Below are 20,075 nucleotides of genomic sequence, written 5' to 3'. Positions count from 1 at the left end.
TTGTCCCCGGGCATAAGACCTGTTCCTCATACCTCTCTCCTTCCGTCTTCCCACTCACTCTCACTCTCACTCTCACTCTCACTCTCACTCTCACTCTCTCTCTCTCTCTCTCTCTCTCTCTCTCTCTCTCTCTCTCTCTCTCTCTCTCTCTCTCTCTCTCTCTCTCTCTCTCTCTCTCTCTCTCTCTCTCTCTCTCTCTCTCTCTCTCTCTCTCTCTCTCTCTCTCTCTCTCTCTCTCTCTCTCTCTCTCTCTCCCTCTCCCTCCATCTACCCTTTTTCTCCTTCCATGTGCCTCAGTTTTCTCCCAAATCCACAAGGCTATTCAGTAGAGGCTTGTTAAAGGAATAGTTCATCCAAAAATCAGAAGTCTGTCATTATTGATTCAGATGTTGATATTTTACTGCAGAGCAAACTTTTCTTTTTCTTTTTTTAGAATTGAAACGTTGCAACTCTCGTCTCCAAGACAGACAACAAAATATCATGAAAATCAGTCAGACTTCTGTGCAATAGTCAGAAGTCTTCAGAAGTTGTTGTGTGAGGAACTGATGAAAATGTAATTGTTTAGTTGTTTAACAAATTGAATGGAGCGTATTACATCCATGGAAATCCAAAGTTCTTGCGAGAGCACAATTTGAATTTGCTCAGCGAGTCACTCTGGCATTGAGTAATGATGCTCATTAACAATGCCCTTGTAGCCGAGCTGCACCAATCACATCGGTGTATCTGATATAGGCGGACCAGAGGCGAGCTAACCAGATGACGACAGCGCTGTGACGTCAAAGTCATTAGTAAACATTGCAAGATGGCTTTGGATGAACACCAGTTGTTTGAAACGGCTTTGGCCGCTACAATGAACGAGTTAGACTTGGCTTTTTATCTAAAAGAGGAACAGAAGACGAGGCTCGAATCATTCCTTTGCAAGAAGGACGTTTTTGCTTGTTTGGCCGACCGAATACGGCAAGAGTCTACCAGTTAGCTCTGCTGGTAGCTAAGCGTATGTGGCTCTGGATATGTCACCCCGTGTATTGTTGTGATTGGTCGTAGTGTTATCCAATTGCGTGCAGTGAGATTTTCAAATCATGCTTGGGGCCGCCACTCAAGTTAGGCGATTTTCATTACTCAATGCCAGACCCTTAATCTTTCGGATTTGGGTCTGGATTTTCTAGACTAGAGCCTATACAAAAGGCCAACTGAAAACACAAAGAAAATACATTTTCTTAGCATTGGTTTTCTAATTTGAAATGTAATTCAAGAAAATACATTTATAAATCCACAGCTTAAGTGATTTTTTTTGTTATTCCTAATCAGGCACCGATTAAGAGTACCCATACGAAAGTAAAAATACATGATGTAGGCCTACACATGCGATGGAAGATCATAACCCTCTATGTATGCATTTCTGCATTATTTAACATAACTTGATTGTGTGTGTGTGTGAGCTGTGTAGGTGTGTGAGGTCTCTCTGGTTTCTGCCTGGGTAACTGCAGATGGAGATTGCAGACTATGTCGCCCTCAGGCAAATCGACTTTTATTTCAAACGGTTCACCCACAGTGGCAGCATACTGTACAGTACCTCTCTCTCCAATAATAACTCGTCAACACATTCTGTTGAATTTATAGCTGGTGACTGCAAGTTAACATATTGGTTCATCTCATAAATTGCCAGCATTTTTATGGAGACATTGTTGGTCCATTTGCTGATGAGCATCAAAAAGAATGGCTGAACATTAAACATCCGATTAAAACTACCATATGTTTTAATTGTTGTGCATGCAAAGTCATTTCTTTCAAGTCTTGCTTTTCTTTCAGGTCTAATTGCACGATTGCTGCCTTTTAAAAACCCCAAATAAAGTCTCATCCTCATCCCGAGGTTACCGTAGTCAGCCGCCCAATGTGTATTGCGCCCTGGGTCCTTACTGCACTAGTGCCTGAATTCACTGTATTTAGCGGCGTGTCAGCAGTTACTTAAATACTCAATGACTCGCTATGAACTGGATATTATTAGTGAATCAAAAACATAGGGGGGAAAAGTTAGGACGATTCCAACAAATACGTAAAAAGTATTTAAATTTTTTTTATTATATTATACACTATATAAACCATCATCATTGAGTATATTTCAAATAATAATAAAATTAATGATGTCTTTGTTTGTACTTATTTTGGCAATAAAAGTTAAATATCCCCATTGACCAAAAAGTAAACACAATTCAGGCAATTTTGAAAAATAAATATTTTGCAAAACTGCAATGGAAACGTTTTTTGCGCATTTACACTCACATGAACACTAAGTAGTCGATTGTCGAGTTGACGCGCATAGGTTTAGTTACTTAGATCACGCGCGTGAACTCGACAATCGACTACTTTGGACTTCGACCGAAAACAGGAACTAAATACAGGTATGTGCGCTGCTGATATAACATCCTTTTTATTCATATCTTTCACATCTACTGCTGTCAGATTCACTCGTGTTCACTCTGAAGGAATCACTCAACATGGCTGGGCACTTGTAATGACACATCAAGGATGATAAGAGAAATAAAAGCAGGTTTAAAACTTGCCCCATTCAAGTCAATAGGGTGCAAATTTTAAAAAGAGGATAACACGGTGTAGGCAACACCGATTTTGTCGTTGTTCTCTGTATTGACAGCACTCCAAATTTACTAAAAATTGAGCTCAATGTTAAAACTGACCGGAGTTCTCCTTTAAATAAGACAACATTTCTATTGGAAACCCCTCTATGTTGCGGTTGTTGTTGTTTTTGGCGTATTCCGACACAACATCATTGCCATAGAAACCAATGCAGATATTCCGGAAAACGAAAGAGCTGCATGGACACACAAATCGGATTTGGACTGTCAGTGTGAACATAGCCTTAGATCATATTCCAATCGGATACACAAATAATCGGATTTAGACTGACAGTGTGAACGTAGCCTAATAAGCCTTAGTGAATCAAACACATGCATGCAGCACAAACCGCGTAGTCCGATTCCTGAACGAATGACTCTAATAAGCCAGTTATTTTAAGTGAATCGAAAAGACGGTCCTTTTTAGTGAATCGCACACATGCAGCGCAAACAACATAGTCAGATTCCTGAAAAAATGACTCTAATAAGCCAGTTCTTTTAAGTGAATCAAACACATGCAGTGCAAGCAGTGTAGTCCGATTCCCAAACAAATTACTACAAATACGCTGGTTCTTTTTATTGAATCAAACACATGCAGCACAAGCAGTAGACCATTCCTGAGCAAATAACTAATGTACACAGTTAATGCAAATTGAATTGCTGACTTTTTTCAATGAAGTGAGTAGTTTGCTCCATTATGTGAGACAAGCATTCAAATTTATTAAACCTTGAAAAACGCACCTCAAGATTCCTGCGATTTGTTCCATTCCAATGCGTTCCGTTTAGCTGCTTTGAACACAATTAATGTGTCCAGTGTAAATGCCCCTCAAATTCCATCATAAGCACACACAACCACAGCACATTGTCAGCATAAATAGCATCCGAGTCTATGATTATTGCTCTGCAATTAAATGTAAAGCAATCACGTGGATGTTGAGAACCATCGCATCACAGGCGGTTTATTTTTAACGAGCCTACTTGATTAATCGCAGTAGATTCTAGAAGTCTCCAGGAAGGCTGCCTCTGACCCACAAAAATAATTCCAACCCCCATCTTTTCCCAAGTTTTATGGTGCTCATATTAAAAAGTCATGAGAAGAAGTGCTAAAAATGCATTCGGCCGCATCAAATTAGCCCAATTAATGCTGGAAGTTCAGGAGCATGCATGTGTCCCAGCATGCACCACTGCATTCTGTATTGCTTGTGTTCTCTCTTCAGACCCTGATTGTAGTCCACTATCCACGCTAGGATTCAGGACGACTTCATCAGCCTTCCGTGGGAAAGACATGCAGTAACACCTAAAAGTATTTGGAGATGTAAGCTGCAATTAAAAATTCATGAATGTCTTTGCATTACATAATTCAATATCAAAACAAGTAGCATTTATTTTAAAGCTAGCATTTGATAGGTTTTAAAGGATGAAACAATGGATACCATTGTGAAAAAGTAGTACAGGCTACTTTTGCCTACAGTGGTACTGGTGGATTTCCGTGAGAAATTCGAGCATGTCTTTGCGTCATTACATCACATCTGTACATAAAGAATGTGTCTCGGCTAGTATAGCCTAGGCTATATTGCGTGAGGATTTTGGAGGTGGAGATTTATAGCCTTTTCTCACAGCACTTGATATGATTAAACTTATCACTTTGATGGCGGATCCAGAAAGGTTCAAACGACAATCACCAGTGACAACTGGAGATTCACCCGTTTGTAAAATGCAAAGACTTCTTTCGGACTTCGGAGTAGCTACAGAAAATAAGAGACTGCAACCGGGCCCATGCGAAAACAAGGACAAATATCGGAAGGGCATTAAATGTAGTCACGCAATGCTGATGTTGTTAACATTAACAATTTGACGACAAAGTATAATTTGCATGGACAAAGTATACACTGCAATGCTTTCCCCCCCTTAATTGGTCAGAACAAAAGTGGATGTTACTTGTTCAGACATCAGGGAAAATTCTTATGTTGGTCATACTTCCAAAAAGTAGAATCTGTGATTGCGAATGCCAGTATCCACACCGGCGCGGTGACTGACAGCCGCACATTCTCCTCAAAACATTGGATTCATCCGCGCTGTGCCGTGTCGAAGCACAACTCGCGTAAAGTGGATGATTCCACGAATAACTGCAATTGCAGATTTCAAACAGAGATGGCGACAAAGAGAAAAAGCTACCAACTGCAGCTTCAAATTTATATTAAATGCAATTTGTTTAACTTTAGAGTGCCTTTTTGACCAACTTAAGTAGCACTTAAGTACATCTTTAGATGTAATTTGATAATTACTTCTATTGTTTTTGAAATATGGTTTAGCGTATCTGCCGAATGTACTGACTAGCATTTAAAGTAAACTGAAAACTGTTGAAACTTGTATGTCATGTTTTTTAATATATTTCGAATGACACATTTTTCATGATGATGTTGCAATTTATTTTTTTTTTTTTATATATTAACTTTAAATATAATTATTGAATAACACAGTAAAGTTACATTTATAATCAAGCACTTTACATATACTTATAGTCAACATATGAAAATAAGTGTACTTCTTTAAAGCACAACAAAAGATTCTTAAAACAATTATTTAAAATGTACATTTAAAGTAAAACGTGTATTTTGACATTATTACAAAATATGCTTAAGTGTGTTAAGAAACTGTGTGTGTCCCAATCAGCTCCCTATAGGTCACTGATCAGGGAGTCAGACATTTTAAGGCTAGCTGTCTTAATCGACAAAACCTTTCCAGTGCTGTAAAACATTCGCTCAAAATGTGAAAACCAAGCATCGATGCTCACTACGTGTACTTAATGGAAGTTTTGTGACATAAGACACGCAAGCCAACCCAGTACACATAATGACATGCAAAAGATGTTTTGAAAACAAAACCATTATTTAAATATGTTTCATTTCTAAACCTGCAGCCAATGAGATTGCTTGCTCTACATTTAAATAATCTGGTTCATTGTGTGCTGTAAAATAGTCCTGTAATCCTCTGACATAATCCTCTGACACCCTCTACCTCCCCCAGCTCCACCTGCCTAGATCTGCTACAGGATCTGTATGTCTGTTTATGCAGCAGCATATCATATTCTCACAGCAGCATGTATGTGTATCGATTAGCAGTAGCAAGTCCATACTAGCTGTAGATCTGCTCCACCAAGACTAAGTATTAGTCTAATTAATTATTAATATAATTAACATTGCCATATTCAAAATAACATGCCAAAACATTCCGAGAGTTGTCATTTATGAATCTAGAGTCATTCATTCTTGAATTTGTGTACACAATATACTGATTCATGACCTAAGGAGCCCAGTAACTGATTGAGACGCACCCATAGTCATGAAGGTGGACTCACTTACTTAATTTTACGATTTGAAGTACACTAATGCACATACAATACAATTAAGCACAGTTATTTTTCACACGGGTGGGTGTACTGTCCTTACAAATTCTGTGTTCCAATATATGAGCTGCCTACTGTATGTTGGATTTTTAAGGCATCACATGCATGTTCTGAACACAGAAACGGTTCCAAAAGTTAAGTTAACTTAATTATTCTGTCTAATATATCTAGTTTTGGACAGGCTGTAAGGTGGCATCGCATGTAGCCTTTACAAAGCAGGAAATCCCATAATACTTTGCAATGAGCTCAGTGGAAGAAAAAAAATCCAAGATGGCGGACAAGAAACTTTTCACAATTTAAACCGGTTTTAAAAGTGATTGTTTTAGCAAATATCTATTTGTTCTCTGTATGTTTATGCCTATCAGAGTATTGTTCCATGAGCTTAGCAACATGCTAATGGCGAATCCTTTGAAATCGAATGCGAGTCTCTCTTCATTCATTCAGTTGCTGTCTGTATAGAGCATTTTGGAGGTTTTAGAACAGAGCTAAAACATATTTCCACATATTAAGATTGTTAAATGTTTGTGGAGCCTGAGGAAAAACACAATGAAAATCATTTTGTCACTGTAAATATGGCCCAGACAAGTGAAGTTATTTCTGAAAGATCTAGCAACTGTTTGTTTACAGATGCCATTCATACATTTTTAACTAACTTAACTCTTAACCTGTGACTTAAGTGTGCAAATCATTTTTTTAGCAACTGCCATGAGCATTGCTTTAGTATTCAAGGCATATTTTTAGATCATGTTTACCCGGCAGATCAGAAAAACTTGAAAGTCTTTGATCAATATTTGTGTCTTCCACTGACATTTTGATAGACAGGCTAGCTATGAACTTTTTACTCAGTAACTTGTGTTATTTCAGAAATAATCTCAAATTAAACAAACCGAGCTCGGTTGCAGACAGACAGAAAATATATATATATATCATATATAGCTCAAACCTAACAGCTGTTAATTAAATCTTATAATGTACAGGAAAACAAAAAATGTGAGGAACTACTTAAACCATTAATCACACATGTAATCATTGATTACATTTGCTCTAGTTGAATCTGGCTCATTAACTCTCGAGGGACGGTGAGCGCAAAGGCCCAAACAGATGTTTACCAAAGTGTGCTTTCCAAACTCTTCAACCTTTCCTTTCCTCTGTACTTCAACTTCAAAGCTCAGAGGGGGCAACCACCCACAAATTTGCATATATTTGCATACCTGAAGGAGCATGTTAATTTGAGGCAGCTGTTGGCATAAGTGAGTAAAATTAAGGAGAGGAGGGAGTACTTCGGGACCTGTTGCAGACTAATGAATGCCTGTTTCCCTGTCGAGGGACAAGAGACCAGTTTGGACGGAAATTAGTATAAAAAATTTTTTTTACAAATGTAGCCGTGATTTAGTGGGCAGCTTGCAGAAGTACATAACAAGGCCTTTCCAAATAGGACCGGTTTGTTGTGAAATCTACTAGATATAATATTTTGTTGATTATTGTTTTGTTTTGCCAACCTCTTATAAAATAAATTCAAAACAGTTATGCAGATATGAATAATATACATAGTTGTATATAAATAATGCAACAATATAAGTTAAAACACACACACACAAAATATATTGAGTAAAGTTATTATTTACACATAAATGGTTATGCAAAGACTAATAAATACAGTAATAAATAAAATGCATAAATAATTCAGTTTAATACAGGCTATACATGCGTCTACATATTTTAAATTGAATGCATTTGCTTTCAACTTTGTTTTTTTTGGATTCAGGGCCTTTTGAGGTAAAGTGCCAACAAACGACAGTTATGTTTCTCTCAGTGGTCGTTATTAACCAGAGTAAAAAAAACTGCTTCATAAACTCATCCAAAAGAACATTCACAGCTTGCTCTTCGTTTAATTGTGCCTCATAAACTAAAAAGCCTTGTGTTGTGGATCTCATAAAAAAGGCAGTAATTATGCTTATGAAAATGGCATAATTTCCTCCAATTTCCTTGGGTTTTCCTCCAAGACCTTCCTCATTGTCCAGTGCCCATCTTCGAAAAATACAATCGATTTTCCACACTGCTATATTTAAAGGGTATTTAAGAATAAAGAGATTAGCGCCTGACACTTTCACATCTGTGCATTCTCCAATACATTCTTGCCACATTTTCCTATCAAATTTTTCTCATGACTAATTCCACTTGCCTACGAGTGCTTATGGATAATCACAGTTGGCAGCCTCGGCTGTGTTGTGGATAATCTTTTTAGCTCTTTTCTTGTTCTTGTTCAATTTGTAGGAGTGCTGTGGATCCAACAAGCCGGCCAATATTTGCAGAGATGTTTTGTGAGGGCTGGGGGAAGCTTGGCTCGGTTTTTATCATTTATCAATAAATGTAAATTATTAAAGTGTTTATGGCCTACTGAGACTCGGTACATCACACAGAGTCTGTAAAATCGGTACAATGCTGCCGTGCACAGAATTGGTTGAGGCTTTTTTTTTGTATTTATTATAAAGTATTTATTTATTCTGCTGATGCAACTTGGGATGATGTGCAGAGCAGATATTGCATCATGCAAAGATTTTTTTTCTTTCTGTAATTACACATTTGCTTTGAAAAACTGGCTTCTTTATGAATCACATTATTTGTAATTTATTTTTTTTTTTTTTGGGGGGGGGGGGGATATTTATTTATTACTGTCATTTCATATCGTCTAAGGTGTCCCTGAGTGTCCTTGAGCAACAACAAAAACTAACACACACACACACACACACACACACACACACACACACACACACACACACACACACACACACACACACACACAGAGTTAAACCAAACATTTTCAGACACTTTCAACTTTTCTCACAATCTCAGTTTAGTCGCTATAGTATAGAAAATGGTAATAATTAGTTATAATTATATATATTATAATTATAATTAATAATTAATTTGAGTACACAATTAGATAATACTAATTTAGGTCAACCAATTACCAAGCAATGCTTAATTTTGTTCAGTCTGTGGTGTAAAAGTTCACATTAGCAATTAAAGAAAAAAAACAAGTGTTTGAATAATTTTTGGTTCCAAATGTTTATAGATTTTACTGGTAGTCCACTGTATGAAGAATTGTTTGGTATAATATGTCAGTTTACTTCATTTTGCTATCCTCACTTACATACATGAATTATAGACCTTATGTAGCCCCGCCCCTTTTCAGCGCTGTGCTCGTTGTCTTTTGTCTTCCGATCTTGAGTATGGTATTTATGAATGAACGGCTCGTTTTAAAGTCTCCCCGGTCGACTGACATTTGTTAAGACATCTGCTTTAAACATTACAATCCTCATGATAACTTTCGTTAACTTTACATTAAGTAAATCCACTTCAAACGCGAATTACTCCTGGACAGCAATGCCATAGAAATATAGTTACAGAGCGACGTAAAACCGGAAGGTCAAAGACAATATTCTAAAGATGGCGGCGCCCTCGTTTCTCTCTATGGTTTCTCTGGTGCATAAGGTCTATAGTGTCCTGCACTTACTAGTAAAAAAAAAAATATCTGATGTCTGAATTATTTTTGGTTTGACTGTAATTCCTGCTAAATTGGATGGTTATTGGCCAGAATAAACTGCAGTGAAACAATGTTAACAGTTCAAATGGATGTACCAGTATGTATGTATACAGTATTTACTGTACAATACCAAAGAAGTTACCCTCAGGTAAATGCAATATTTGTGGACGGACGGATATTTTTTTGCTCTAATGTTCCTGTTTTTGTCCAATTCCCAGTGCTGCCAAAAACAATATTAAGAAAAGGAGCTATTGGGCATGCATTATATTTCTGACAACACAGAAATGATTTTGTTTTCCCTCAGATGGAACATGGCAAACTCAAAATCAGTCAGATAAATGCCATAGCACAGAGGAACAGCAAAGCACAAGTCAGGTAATTTCACAGCATATGAAAAATTCATGCACCAACAATATTGGCAATATGCACCCTGCAGGGGATACCAGTGGTGCTACTGGTGTTTACAGTGAATATCACATATGTGCTTTACATATCCAAGCACGCTGCAGTATAAATGTTGTTTATTAATATTAGCATAACAGTAATTTCTAAATTTCCACTCGACGGTCAATAAAGTTCTTTATAAGGCGTTTGTAAATTGACCGATATGTGCAAGCATGGATGCATCTCGATTGGATTTTTTATTAACATTCCATAGCTGCTACAAACCATTAGTATCAAGAAAATATATGCAGGTCACATTTCCAGCCAAAAATCCAAAACAGAAACTTTTTTTAAACCCTATGTGATTGTGATATGAGAATGTACTGCATAGTACACCACCCACTTCATCTAGATCTCGTTTTGACCTTTCTTTTCACCTCTGATGCTCTTCCATACAGCGAGCCTGTGGACTTATCCGTTTAGCACAATCCCTCAACCACACGATTTTCATTTCTAATGCACTCCCACTGACATTATGCGATGCAAATTGAATTAAATCCTGTCTTCCTATGCATCTCGTTCTGGCCTTCAGGGCAATTGATTCAGTTCTCTAATTCGAGGAAGTGGGAGGGGTTCTTTGTCTTAGATGAAGCCTCATGGTGGTACTTTCCGTGTTTGCTGTATTGACATCCCATAGATGCATATCCTCGGGACCGCGCTGTTGTAATGCGTTTAGACAAGATCCATATCCCATCCAATTAACAACATCAGCACCGACTGAATTACACTCATACATGTGTAAATATCTTTATATCACTTATACATTATCACCAGGGTGAAGGATATCATGAATATGCAACAGGAATTGAGCATCCAAGATTTGAAGCATGATACATGGAGAGGTCGTGCTTACAAATTTGAATAATTCATGAACGCGTGTATTGCACGCTGAGCGACGAGAAGCTTTTTTTTCTCATCAGAAACTTCAAATATCCAAACCTTTAAGCCCAGCATAGGATATATGTGCGACCCTGAGATCAAGAGACTATCAGAGATCAACTGACTGGAAAAATCACTAAGGCTTTAGAAGTTCGGTGAAAAAAACAAAAAAAACATTGAAACATTGGTCAAAATGTTCTGAAAAGCATTAAAGTTACTAATAAGTTTGCGGAGCGCGTCTAAGTGAAAGATCCGCAGGATGGTCTGGATAAAGAGATAATTTAGCAGCAGTAGATCAATCAATTTTTACGCAGTCAACTGAATTCCCACCAGGTTTCCAAACGCTCCGGGTGATAAACGCAAATGCTTCTTTAGAAGGAAGTCGTGCAGAGTTCAATGGTATTTAAGCATGCAAAAAAAAAAGTACAGGATAAAGTCATTAGCAATGTAAATCAGCCTTTTACAGTACGAATACTTTATTGCAATTTTAAACATCCACTCAATGCGGAAGGAAAATCATATTGCACATTCTGTCAGGAAAATAAAAACTGGATTTTTAAATCTAAAGACTGCAAAACTTTAACAAAAAAAATATATATAATAATAATAATAAAAAAACGTCACTGTTGAACCAGCCATATTAATGTATGTTTGCAGTCTCATAAAGTGAGTGTCATGAAGGTTTAGTCAGATTTGTTCGAGCTGCAGATGAATTCTTCGCTGTTGTGGACGCTGAGCCACTTGAAATATCCGATTTCTTCCCTTGGGTTGTGGACTTAGATGAAGGACCAGCAACAACTGTAGACATAATAAAGATAGTGAATATATATATTTATGTGTGTTGTGCATCTCCGATATTAGAAGATAAAATGCAAAAAAGATGGTGTCATTTGTACAATTTATTGCTGACAATTATCGCTCATTTGAAATGCCCTGCAATGTCATCAAAGTCACGCAGATTATGATATAACATAAATAAATATTTTAATTTACTTTACTTTCAAATTTAAAATCATATAATGGGCCTATACATATACAAAACACAGTACGCATCTAATAAATAATAAAAACATTGTATTAGTAGTTTAGTTTTATTAGTTTATTACATAGACTAGTTGACTTTAATAAACTATTAACATATTTGAAGCTGTACTGTAACTGTCATTCAATATGAAAATACATTTTGATTTGGTTAACTATGTATAAATGTGTTCTTAATAAATTGTAACCGTGTCATCTCGTGCGCTTTCTTTCCCACGTGCACATGCATAGTAAACATTCCTGAGGTAAATAAAGTCAAATAGAATAAATGACAGCGCCTCAGCTGCTTCTCAACACTTTTAATATGTTTACATATTCATACAATAGACTTTGCAAATGTAATACTCATCACCGTAACCCTTCATAAAAACATAAAACAATATTTATGATTAATACTCAAATGCATACGTAAACTCAGAGCCATTTAAAATCTCTTTCAACGGCTCTCCTCTATGGTTAATTCAGACTGGTGATGTGATGCGCAATGACAGTTAAGTGATTTTCGTTCTCCACTTCCTGTGAAGTGTTGTATTGATGTTCCCTTATTCCCTACGCTGTTCACTTACGGTCGAATTGAACGCACCTATGTATAGATTTCACCGTTACAGCAGGGAATGTTTGTTGAGAACCAGCTAAATTATTAGCCGATTAGCTTGTTAGCTTTACAGAGCACTACGTTGTTGTTTTTTTGTTATAACTGGTTAGCCGATTAGCATTGTTAACAGATTAACTTGATCGATTAGCATCAATTAGCATTAGCTAGTTATCTTAGCTTTCACTGCTACAAAATGGAATTTGTTTTGTTAGTAGCATTTGTTGTTCTTTTTTAGCTCACATGTTAGCCGATTAGCTTTCCATACTGCTGATTCGTCTGCCATTCTAACATCAGTAACATTAAACTGATACATTAGGATATAAATTTCATTAGCTAATTAGAATGTTAGCACAGCTTTCCCTGCTATGAAAGGATACTCGGAAATGCTATTTATCACACCAATTTGTTCTTTTTTTCTAAGCTACATATAAACTGTGGATGTTTAAAGGAACACGCCGACTTTTTGGGACTTTAGCTTATTCACCGTATCCCCCAGAGTTAGATAAGTCCATACATACCCTTTTCATCTCCGTGCGTGCCGTAACTCTGTCTGACGCAGCCACCTCTAGCCTAGCTTAGCACAAAGACTGGAGGTAAACGGCTCCAGCTAGCATACTGCTCCCAATAAGTGACAAAATAACGCAAACATTTTCCTATTTACATGTTGTGATTTGTATAGTCACAGCCTGTACAAATAACAAGACCACATTAAACACAGCCATCTTCTAACCGTATACATACTGGGATCTATATTCTCAGAAGGCAAAGCACTGCTACTTGGGCGGAGTGATTAGCGCAACACTGAGTGAACTCTCTGCTCCTCACCACGGGGCTTCTCAGGTGCTGCGAGCAAATCACTCCGCAGAAGTAGCAGTGCTTCGCCTTCTGAGAATATAGTTCCCAGTATGTATACGGTTAGAAGATGGCTGTGTCTCATGTGACCTTGTTATTTGTGCACGCTGTGACTATAAAAAGCACAACAAGTAAATGGGAAAATGTTGGCGTTATTTTGTCACTTATTGGGAGTAGTTTGCTAGCTGGAGCCGTTTACCTCCAGTCTTTGTGCTAAGCTAGGCTAGCGGTGGGTGCGTCAGACAGAGTTACGGCACGCACGGAGATGAAAAGGGTATGTATGGACCTATCTAACTCTGGGGGATACGGGGAATAAGCTAAAGGTCCAAAAAGTCGGCGTGTTCCTTTAAAGGTCTAAAATAGACATCAAAATGTATATTTTTTCCTTAACTTCTAATGTAGCTTGACAGTCACATGTCACAAACAGCTCCAGTGATTGGCTAAAATAAAAAAAATAGTAATTGTCCGTGAAACAAAGATGTCCTGAGTGAGTCAGCCAAGCAATCACTATTGAGATGAACAGAAATACTAATGTTGGTCTTTCTAGATTGGACATTCTTGGAAATCACACACTTTTAATCGAAACCGAAGACAAAAACATTTCAAAGACAGCCGATGATCATCTTTACCTTGTGATGTCTGGTTTTCTAGCTGAGCCTCCGGTTGATCCACCCACAATTTATATTTAGGGTTGTTTGGGAACCGTTTGGTCAGTCCACAACTTAAACATCGTACAATAGTCTTACGTTGTCGTCTTGGTCCTCCTTCAATATTAAGATTTTATATCATTGTTATGATAGATAGATAGATAGATAGATAGATAGATAGATAGATAGATAGATAGATAGATAGATAGATAGATAGATAGATAGATAGATAGATAGATAGTCTTACTTTTTTGTCTAACAGTGGATGTGACACCTGGTACCAGTAAAGTGCAGCATTTCTTGCAAACGGTTCTCTTCACTGATGGATCCCTGTCAGAAAAAAAAAATCATCATACTTTGTTGAAGCTCCATCACTGATACTTGTTTATATATAATCCACATTATTAATGAGAAACTACTCACTGTCTGAGCACCAGTCGTTTGGAGATGGTCTTCTGAGTGAAGCAGTAAAATCTTGCAAGTTCAATATTCTCTGGATTTTGAGCCAAAACGCAGTGAGCAGCCTGGGATCGAGAAAACATCATGAGAATGTTTGGAGATAGAAGAAGAAGAAAAATAGATCTGATAGAAAATCTCACTAACCTGATAGAGGAAGTTCAGGCGTTGATATGCTTCTTTATCTTTTATGTTCCCAGCCATGTTTCTTTATAGACGTTTGGCTTTCACTCCTCCTAAGTGTGAACTACTGTAGTACTGCATAACATGACAGCATGTTTGTTTTATTCCTTCTGCTCGCCAGTTGCGGGTAAAAGCACTATATTTGCTTTGTATTGCCATCTAGTGGAGAAGCGGTATATGACATCTTCATGTAATATGTTGTGTGAAATGGCCAAATCGCGCCTCCTAGTGACTCAACGATATAACGCTTATTTCAGACTGGGAGTTTGAGTTTGTATCTGTCAGTATGCATGCATAGTTAGAGCTGTATATTAGAAATTATAGCAATTTGCAAGTAGGATATAACTAAGACATTTGGATCTAAATTACAGTTGAACTTTGCAAATTTGCAAAGTTTTCGAATATCCCGTTTCTGAAAATGAGAGTTAATGGTTTGTCTGCTATATGGCTTTTATATTTTATCTATCTATCTATCTATCTATCTATCTATCTATCTATCTATCTATCTATCTATCTATCTATCTATCTATCTATCTATCTATCTATCTATCTATCTATCTGTGCCAAAGGGAGGGGGTCCAGTGGGTGTTGGGCGCACAAAACTGGCAGTCAGAAGTCTCTTTCTCCACATTGGGCGCGCGCGCACACACACACACACACACACACACACAGGGCCCTTCCTCACATGTCTCCAGACCAGTCTGTCAAAACACGCAGCATGTGAAGCCCCTCCGATCCACCAGCCTGGAAAACTTTCTCCCTGGATAACGTTACTTCATTAAGCGGCTTAAATGTGCATCTCTTCCGGATAATATTTTGACGTTTTTTTCCCCTTCTTTCTCACACATTGGCTCAGAGGGCTTTCTGTGGACTGAGATGGTGCAATGCTCCGCAGGACAGCACCGCGTGTATGTTGGTTGTGGATCCTGCTCTCCAGTGTGTTAGTATGGAGAGTTCACTGCGCCAGTGGGCAGAGCTGTCATGAGGTTAAAACCGCTTTCCAGCTGCGCCAAGTCGGTTCATTAAGATGGGTTCCGGAGACCGCAGCAACAGGTTCGTTTACTGTTACTTGTGGGAAGCGCGCGGAATTTAATATAACATTACACATAAACATAAAACATTAATATTCTCCACATTATTCCCATCTGGCTTTCTTTATTATTTTGTTTATTTACCAAGAAAAAAATACAGCCAACTGAAAAAAAGTTGACCAATATCTGCTCTTGTTGTCGTAATGTTGCAGCCATACGGCTTATTTGTAGCTATGAACCGTAACAAAATTACGAAACGCAAAAACAATAACCTGAAAATATGAACAACAATAATAAAACATTGTTTACGCAAAAAAGTCAGCCTAATTAATAAAATATTAGCCTAGCCTACATATACAGACATTTCTATTCTAACGTTTAAAACACATGTAACAGCTTGCCCCAAACTGACCATTTTTTAAATAAAATGCACGTGACTTAAAGGGATATTAACCCAAAAATAAAATTATGTCATCATTTACTCACCCTCAATTTGTTCCAAACCTGTATGCGTTTCTTTCTTCTGTTGAACACAAAAGAAGATATTCTGAAGAATGTTGGTAATCAAACAGTTGATGGCCAAGTTAAGTCGCCATATGGTTACCAACATCCTTCAAAATATATTATTTTATAAGAAAATTATAAAGACGATATGAAATCGATATGAAATCGATATGATCGATACGATATGAAGACGATATGAAATATGAATAGCTGAGGAAATTAATTCATAAATGTTTAGAACGACTTGAGAGTGAGTAAATGATGACAGAACTTTCATTTTTGGGTGAAGTATACCTTTAAACGTTCAGTTAAAATAGCCCATATCGTCTTTATAATTTTCTTATAGACATTGTGAGTGATCGTTTTTCCCTTTTTTGACCATTTAATCGCCTTTTCCACTTCATTTAAATAGTCCTGTCAAGTTTTTAAAAGTGTATTTATATTTTTATTATATGAGGTCATTATAATAGCCTAATTATTAGAAGAATATTGTTTAAATGAGTTATAGCCTGTCAGACAGTTATGTGTGAAGTAATTAATTAGACAAAAAATATCCAAAAAATATTTACATATTCATTTGTATATTATATTAGTCTGTCTACTGGCTACATTGTGTCAACTGTAATGTAAAGTGTGACCAAAAAAAGTTGTCTAACAAATAATTCATATGATTACGGAGCATAAATCAGAAATGTCAGTGGTGTTGACAAAATTAACAGGAGTGTAGGATAGACTGTCAAATGTTTTTCATGTTCCACATTTCGTGTTAAATCAAAAACGCATTCCTGAATAGAAGTTATCTCAAAAATGTTTGGGAGTTCCTATGAAATTGTAAGCTGGGCATATTCAGTTTGTCTCAAGTTCTTGTTTATGGAAAGGATACATTATAAAAGTATGACCATTACAAAACAAAGTTTTATTCTTAGTACATACAGTACGTTTTGAGACATTGCTCCATGCGAATTAAGCGCAGAGGAGGTGAGAGAGGTCAGCAGAATGCCGGTGATCACAGTCAGCTGTTCTAATGCGTGGCTTATGGGGTCCCATTGGTGTAAAATTGGTCACATAGGATAGGGCAGGGTGACTGACAGAGCAGATATCGTCTGTCTTGATCACATGTGCTCTATTTACATGCACCCTCTTGCTATACAACCATACTGTATATGTGTTATTTCTGTCCCGTAGGGTTATTTTTATGAAAAAATGCTTGAAAACATTATAGTATTTAAAAAAAATGTAATCTGTTGCTTTTTGTTGTCTCTTTATTGTAAAAAAAAAAAAAAAAAAGTTGCTGCCTTATATTTTTTATCAACTTGGATGTTTAAGTTATTTCAACTTAAATTACATTAAACTGACTTAAAAATGTGTTGAATCTTGTTTAACTTATAAAAAAGTCGAAAATTGCTTAACATATTTTGATGAGTTAGAGCAATGTAAAAACATATGTTGTCATAACTTATTGATCATATACTTTTTTACCGTGTTTAATTATATTTCCTTAATTTTTTTAAAGTGCTGAAAGGCCACTTTCTAGAACTTATCAATTTAGGTTAGGTATCAGATTTTTACTTACTCTGTAGTAAAGTTATAAAAACTGTTAAAATGAAGTTGTACTCTGTACTTTTTTTCTAATAACTTAATTTTAAAATCATATATTTTTGGGGCATTTACAATATGTATACAATTTATATAAAATATATAACACACAATATAAAAAATCCACTTGACGGTAATGATCAAAAGTTGTCGTAATGGTACCTCTCTTTAAACAGCAAAATGTCAGTTAAATTTGAACTGTAAATGAATTTACGAAATGCAAAACAATTCCCAGAACATCAAAAATAGAAAAGGTAAAAACAAATCAAACATTTGTATGCATAAATACTATGATCAGAACTTTATTCCAAGACGTGATTTAGTTTGGAGAGGTTTAATGTTTAGTGAAAACACATTATTTGATTAATCCTCCACAGATGCAGATCTTCTCATCTGCAAACACCAGGGTCCCACATGTTGCACCCGCAAGATGGAGGAGAGCTACTACGCCGCCGCCCAGAGAGACACACACCACAGCATTCTCTCCTATAGCTTCGAACTCAAATATCTCATCCTGGGCCATGCCTCTACCTTCCAGGGTGTGTATCGATATTAAGTGACGCCTTTTGTCAAATAGATGCTTGGTTATGTGCTTTTTGCATTTGCAGCAGGAGCAAGAGGTCATGGGATCAAGTCCCTGCCACAGCAGGTGGTTCACACGTTCACTACATGCTGTAGCTTTGTATGCATGTATGGATACACTGCAGGGAGGTGTTTAACATCTCATGAGTCGTATACTGTGACTTTCCGAGGTTACTTGGAGATTTGCTTTTTGTCCGCTGTTTTTCATGCTCACAGAATGATCCTTTATCTGCCTGAGGTCTCCTGTGAAGCAGTACATGTGTTTCTTAGAGGTTGACTGCCTGGTACTGTAGGATTAGGCCTTTCAGAATCAGTGTTTGGATAAAACGTACAAAAAGAACCAATCAGAAAGTTGCTACACACACACACACGCACTTAGCTCTATGCATATTATTATCTACTCCAGTGAGTTTCCATGTATAACATATGACGTTATAAACCATCAAATTTACAACTATAACCTCGCCCAACCAAATATTTAAGTTCATCCAATTTGTCTACCCAAACTTGCACAAAAACCCTTTCAGGTTCATAGGAAAAGGGCACAGTCGCTGTCCTCTCTGTCTTTGCTGCCAGCCGAGTGAATATTTAACGAGTTTAAAGCAAACGAAGAGAGAAATGTAGAAATTCTTGGCGTATCCGTGGAGATCCGTCTCACTGCACTTCAATGTATTGCTCTATAATGAGAGCTTTTGAAAAGATCAGTTGTCCTTTTCTGCTACTTTTCGCATGGTTGTAGCTGGTGTCCTGTTTAAAAGAAAGAAGGTCTGTAAAGTGTTTTTCATTCCCACGTGAAAGAGGATTTTTAATGTAGATCGCTTTTTGTCTATATGCCTTCGTGTTTAAGGGGGAAAGTAATAATTCAAGTACAAACCTTATGGACTCTCTTGGGAATGTGTCTGTTCAAGTGTTAGTTCACCCAAAACTTAGCAGTATGATTTTCTTTCTTCCATGGAAGACAATAATGGGGACAAGAACTGTCAAGGTCCAAAAATGACACCAATGTTAAGACATGTGAGAACCAAAGATGTTTGATATTGTTGACGTCAAAGGCGATGGAGGATGAACTGTTAAAATGTTAAAAGTAAGTATATTTTTGGGTGATCTATTTGAAAAGTCATCTCTGTCCTTTGTACTGGAGTAATTCCATTGTAAATCAAATCCAACATATGCTGCTCACATCCTAGCTATCCAAAAGGCACTAAAAATACTGTGTGCTGCCTTCTCTTGATCTAAATTCAGATCTGGACTGGGTACAGTGAGTGGAGTTATTCTGACTCTGATCTTTTTTAAAGAGGGACCCATATCAAATCCAACAGGCACTGAGTTAATAGAGCTATCAGGGGTTCAGTCATCCAAGTTGACCCTTCTATCCATCTTCTCAGAACATTCTGCTGTCCCAGAGGTTAGAGGTCAGTTGTGGTGATTCCCGGGCGCCCTCGGTGATCCCTGCGATCTGCATGACCTCCCCCCACATGCCTCCATCGCCCAGAACCATATGAGAAGAACCCCATTACACGATCCAGGCATAATCCCCTGCCATGTCACCTGATACTGAGGTGTTTGGATGTAGTTGCCAAGATACACCCTAGTCTGAATTTTTAGGCATCTTTTCTTGCAAAACCTCAAAGGCTTGTTATAGAAAGATTATTTTGGGTGTCTTAGTATTGTTGGTCAAACAG

General features: G+C 37.2%; 2 protein-coding genes across 3 annotated transcripts in view; one reads left to right on the top strand and one right to left on the bottom strand.

The window, feature by feature from the left end:
• Window positions 1–9,633: 9,633 nt before the first annotated feature.
• The window catches only part of gpc5b (glypican 5b), a 46,236-nt gene continuing 35,794 nt past the window's right edge, over window positions 9,634–20,075 (top strand). The window contains exons 1-4 of one of the 2 annotated variants that reach the window (XM_079592202.1): window positions 9,634–9,680; window positions 9,888–9,958; window positions 15,537–15,733; window positions 18,189–18,350. In XM_079592202.1, the coding sequence (XP_079448328.1) occupies window positions 15,565–15,733; window positions 18,189–18,350 (331 nt within the window). In that variant the 5' untranslated portion in view covers window positions 9,634–9,680; window positions 9,888–9,958; window positions 15,537–15,564. Of the gene's footprint in view, window positions 9,681–9,887; window positions 9,959–15,274; window positions 15,734–18,188; window positions 18,351–20,075 lie in introns of those variants that run through there. The other variant, XM_079592201.1, reaches the window with a different exon arrangement.
• On the bottom strand, window positions 10,089–14,795 carry rpp21 (ribonuclease P subunit p21). The gene is made up of 5 exons (XM_079592205.1): window positions 14,645–14,795; window positions 14,465–14,565; window positions 14,289–14,371; window positions 14,024–14,158; window positions 10,089–11,704 (listed from the first exon to the last, which is right to left on the bottom strand). The coding sequence occupies exons 1-5, from the start codon at window positions 14,699–14,701 to the stop codon at window positions 11,580–11,582; spliced, it is 501 nt and encodes a 166-aa protein (XP_079448331.1). The 5' UTR covers window positions 14,702–14,795; the 3' UTR covers window positions 10,089–11,579.

Source organism: Phoxinus phoxinus (assembly GCF_949152265.1).
Source record: "Phoxinus phoxinus genome assembly, chromosome: 20".
NCBI lineage: Eukaryota > Metazoa > Chordata > Actinopteri > Cypriniformes > Leuciscidae > Phoxinus > Phoxinus phoxinus.
The sequence above is the reverse complement of the archived record's forward strand: the minus strand, read 5'-3'. Positions and strand labels throughout refer to the sequence as shown.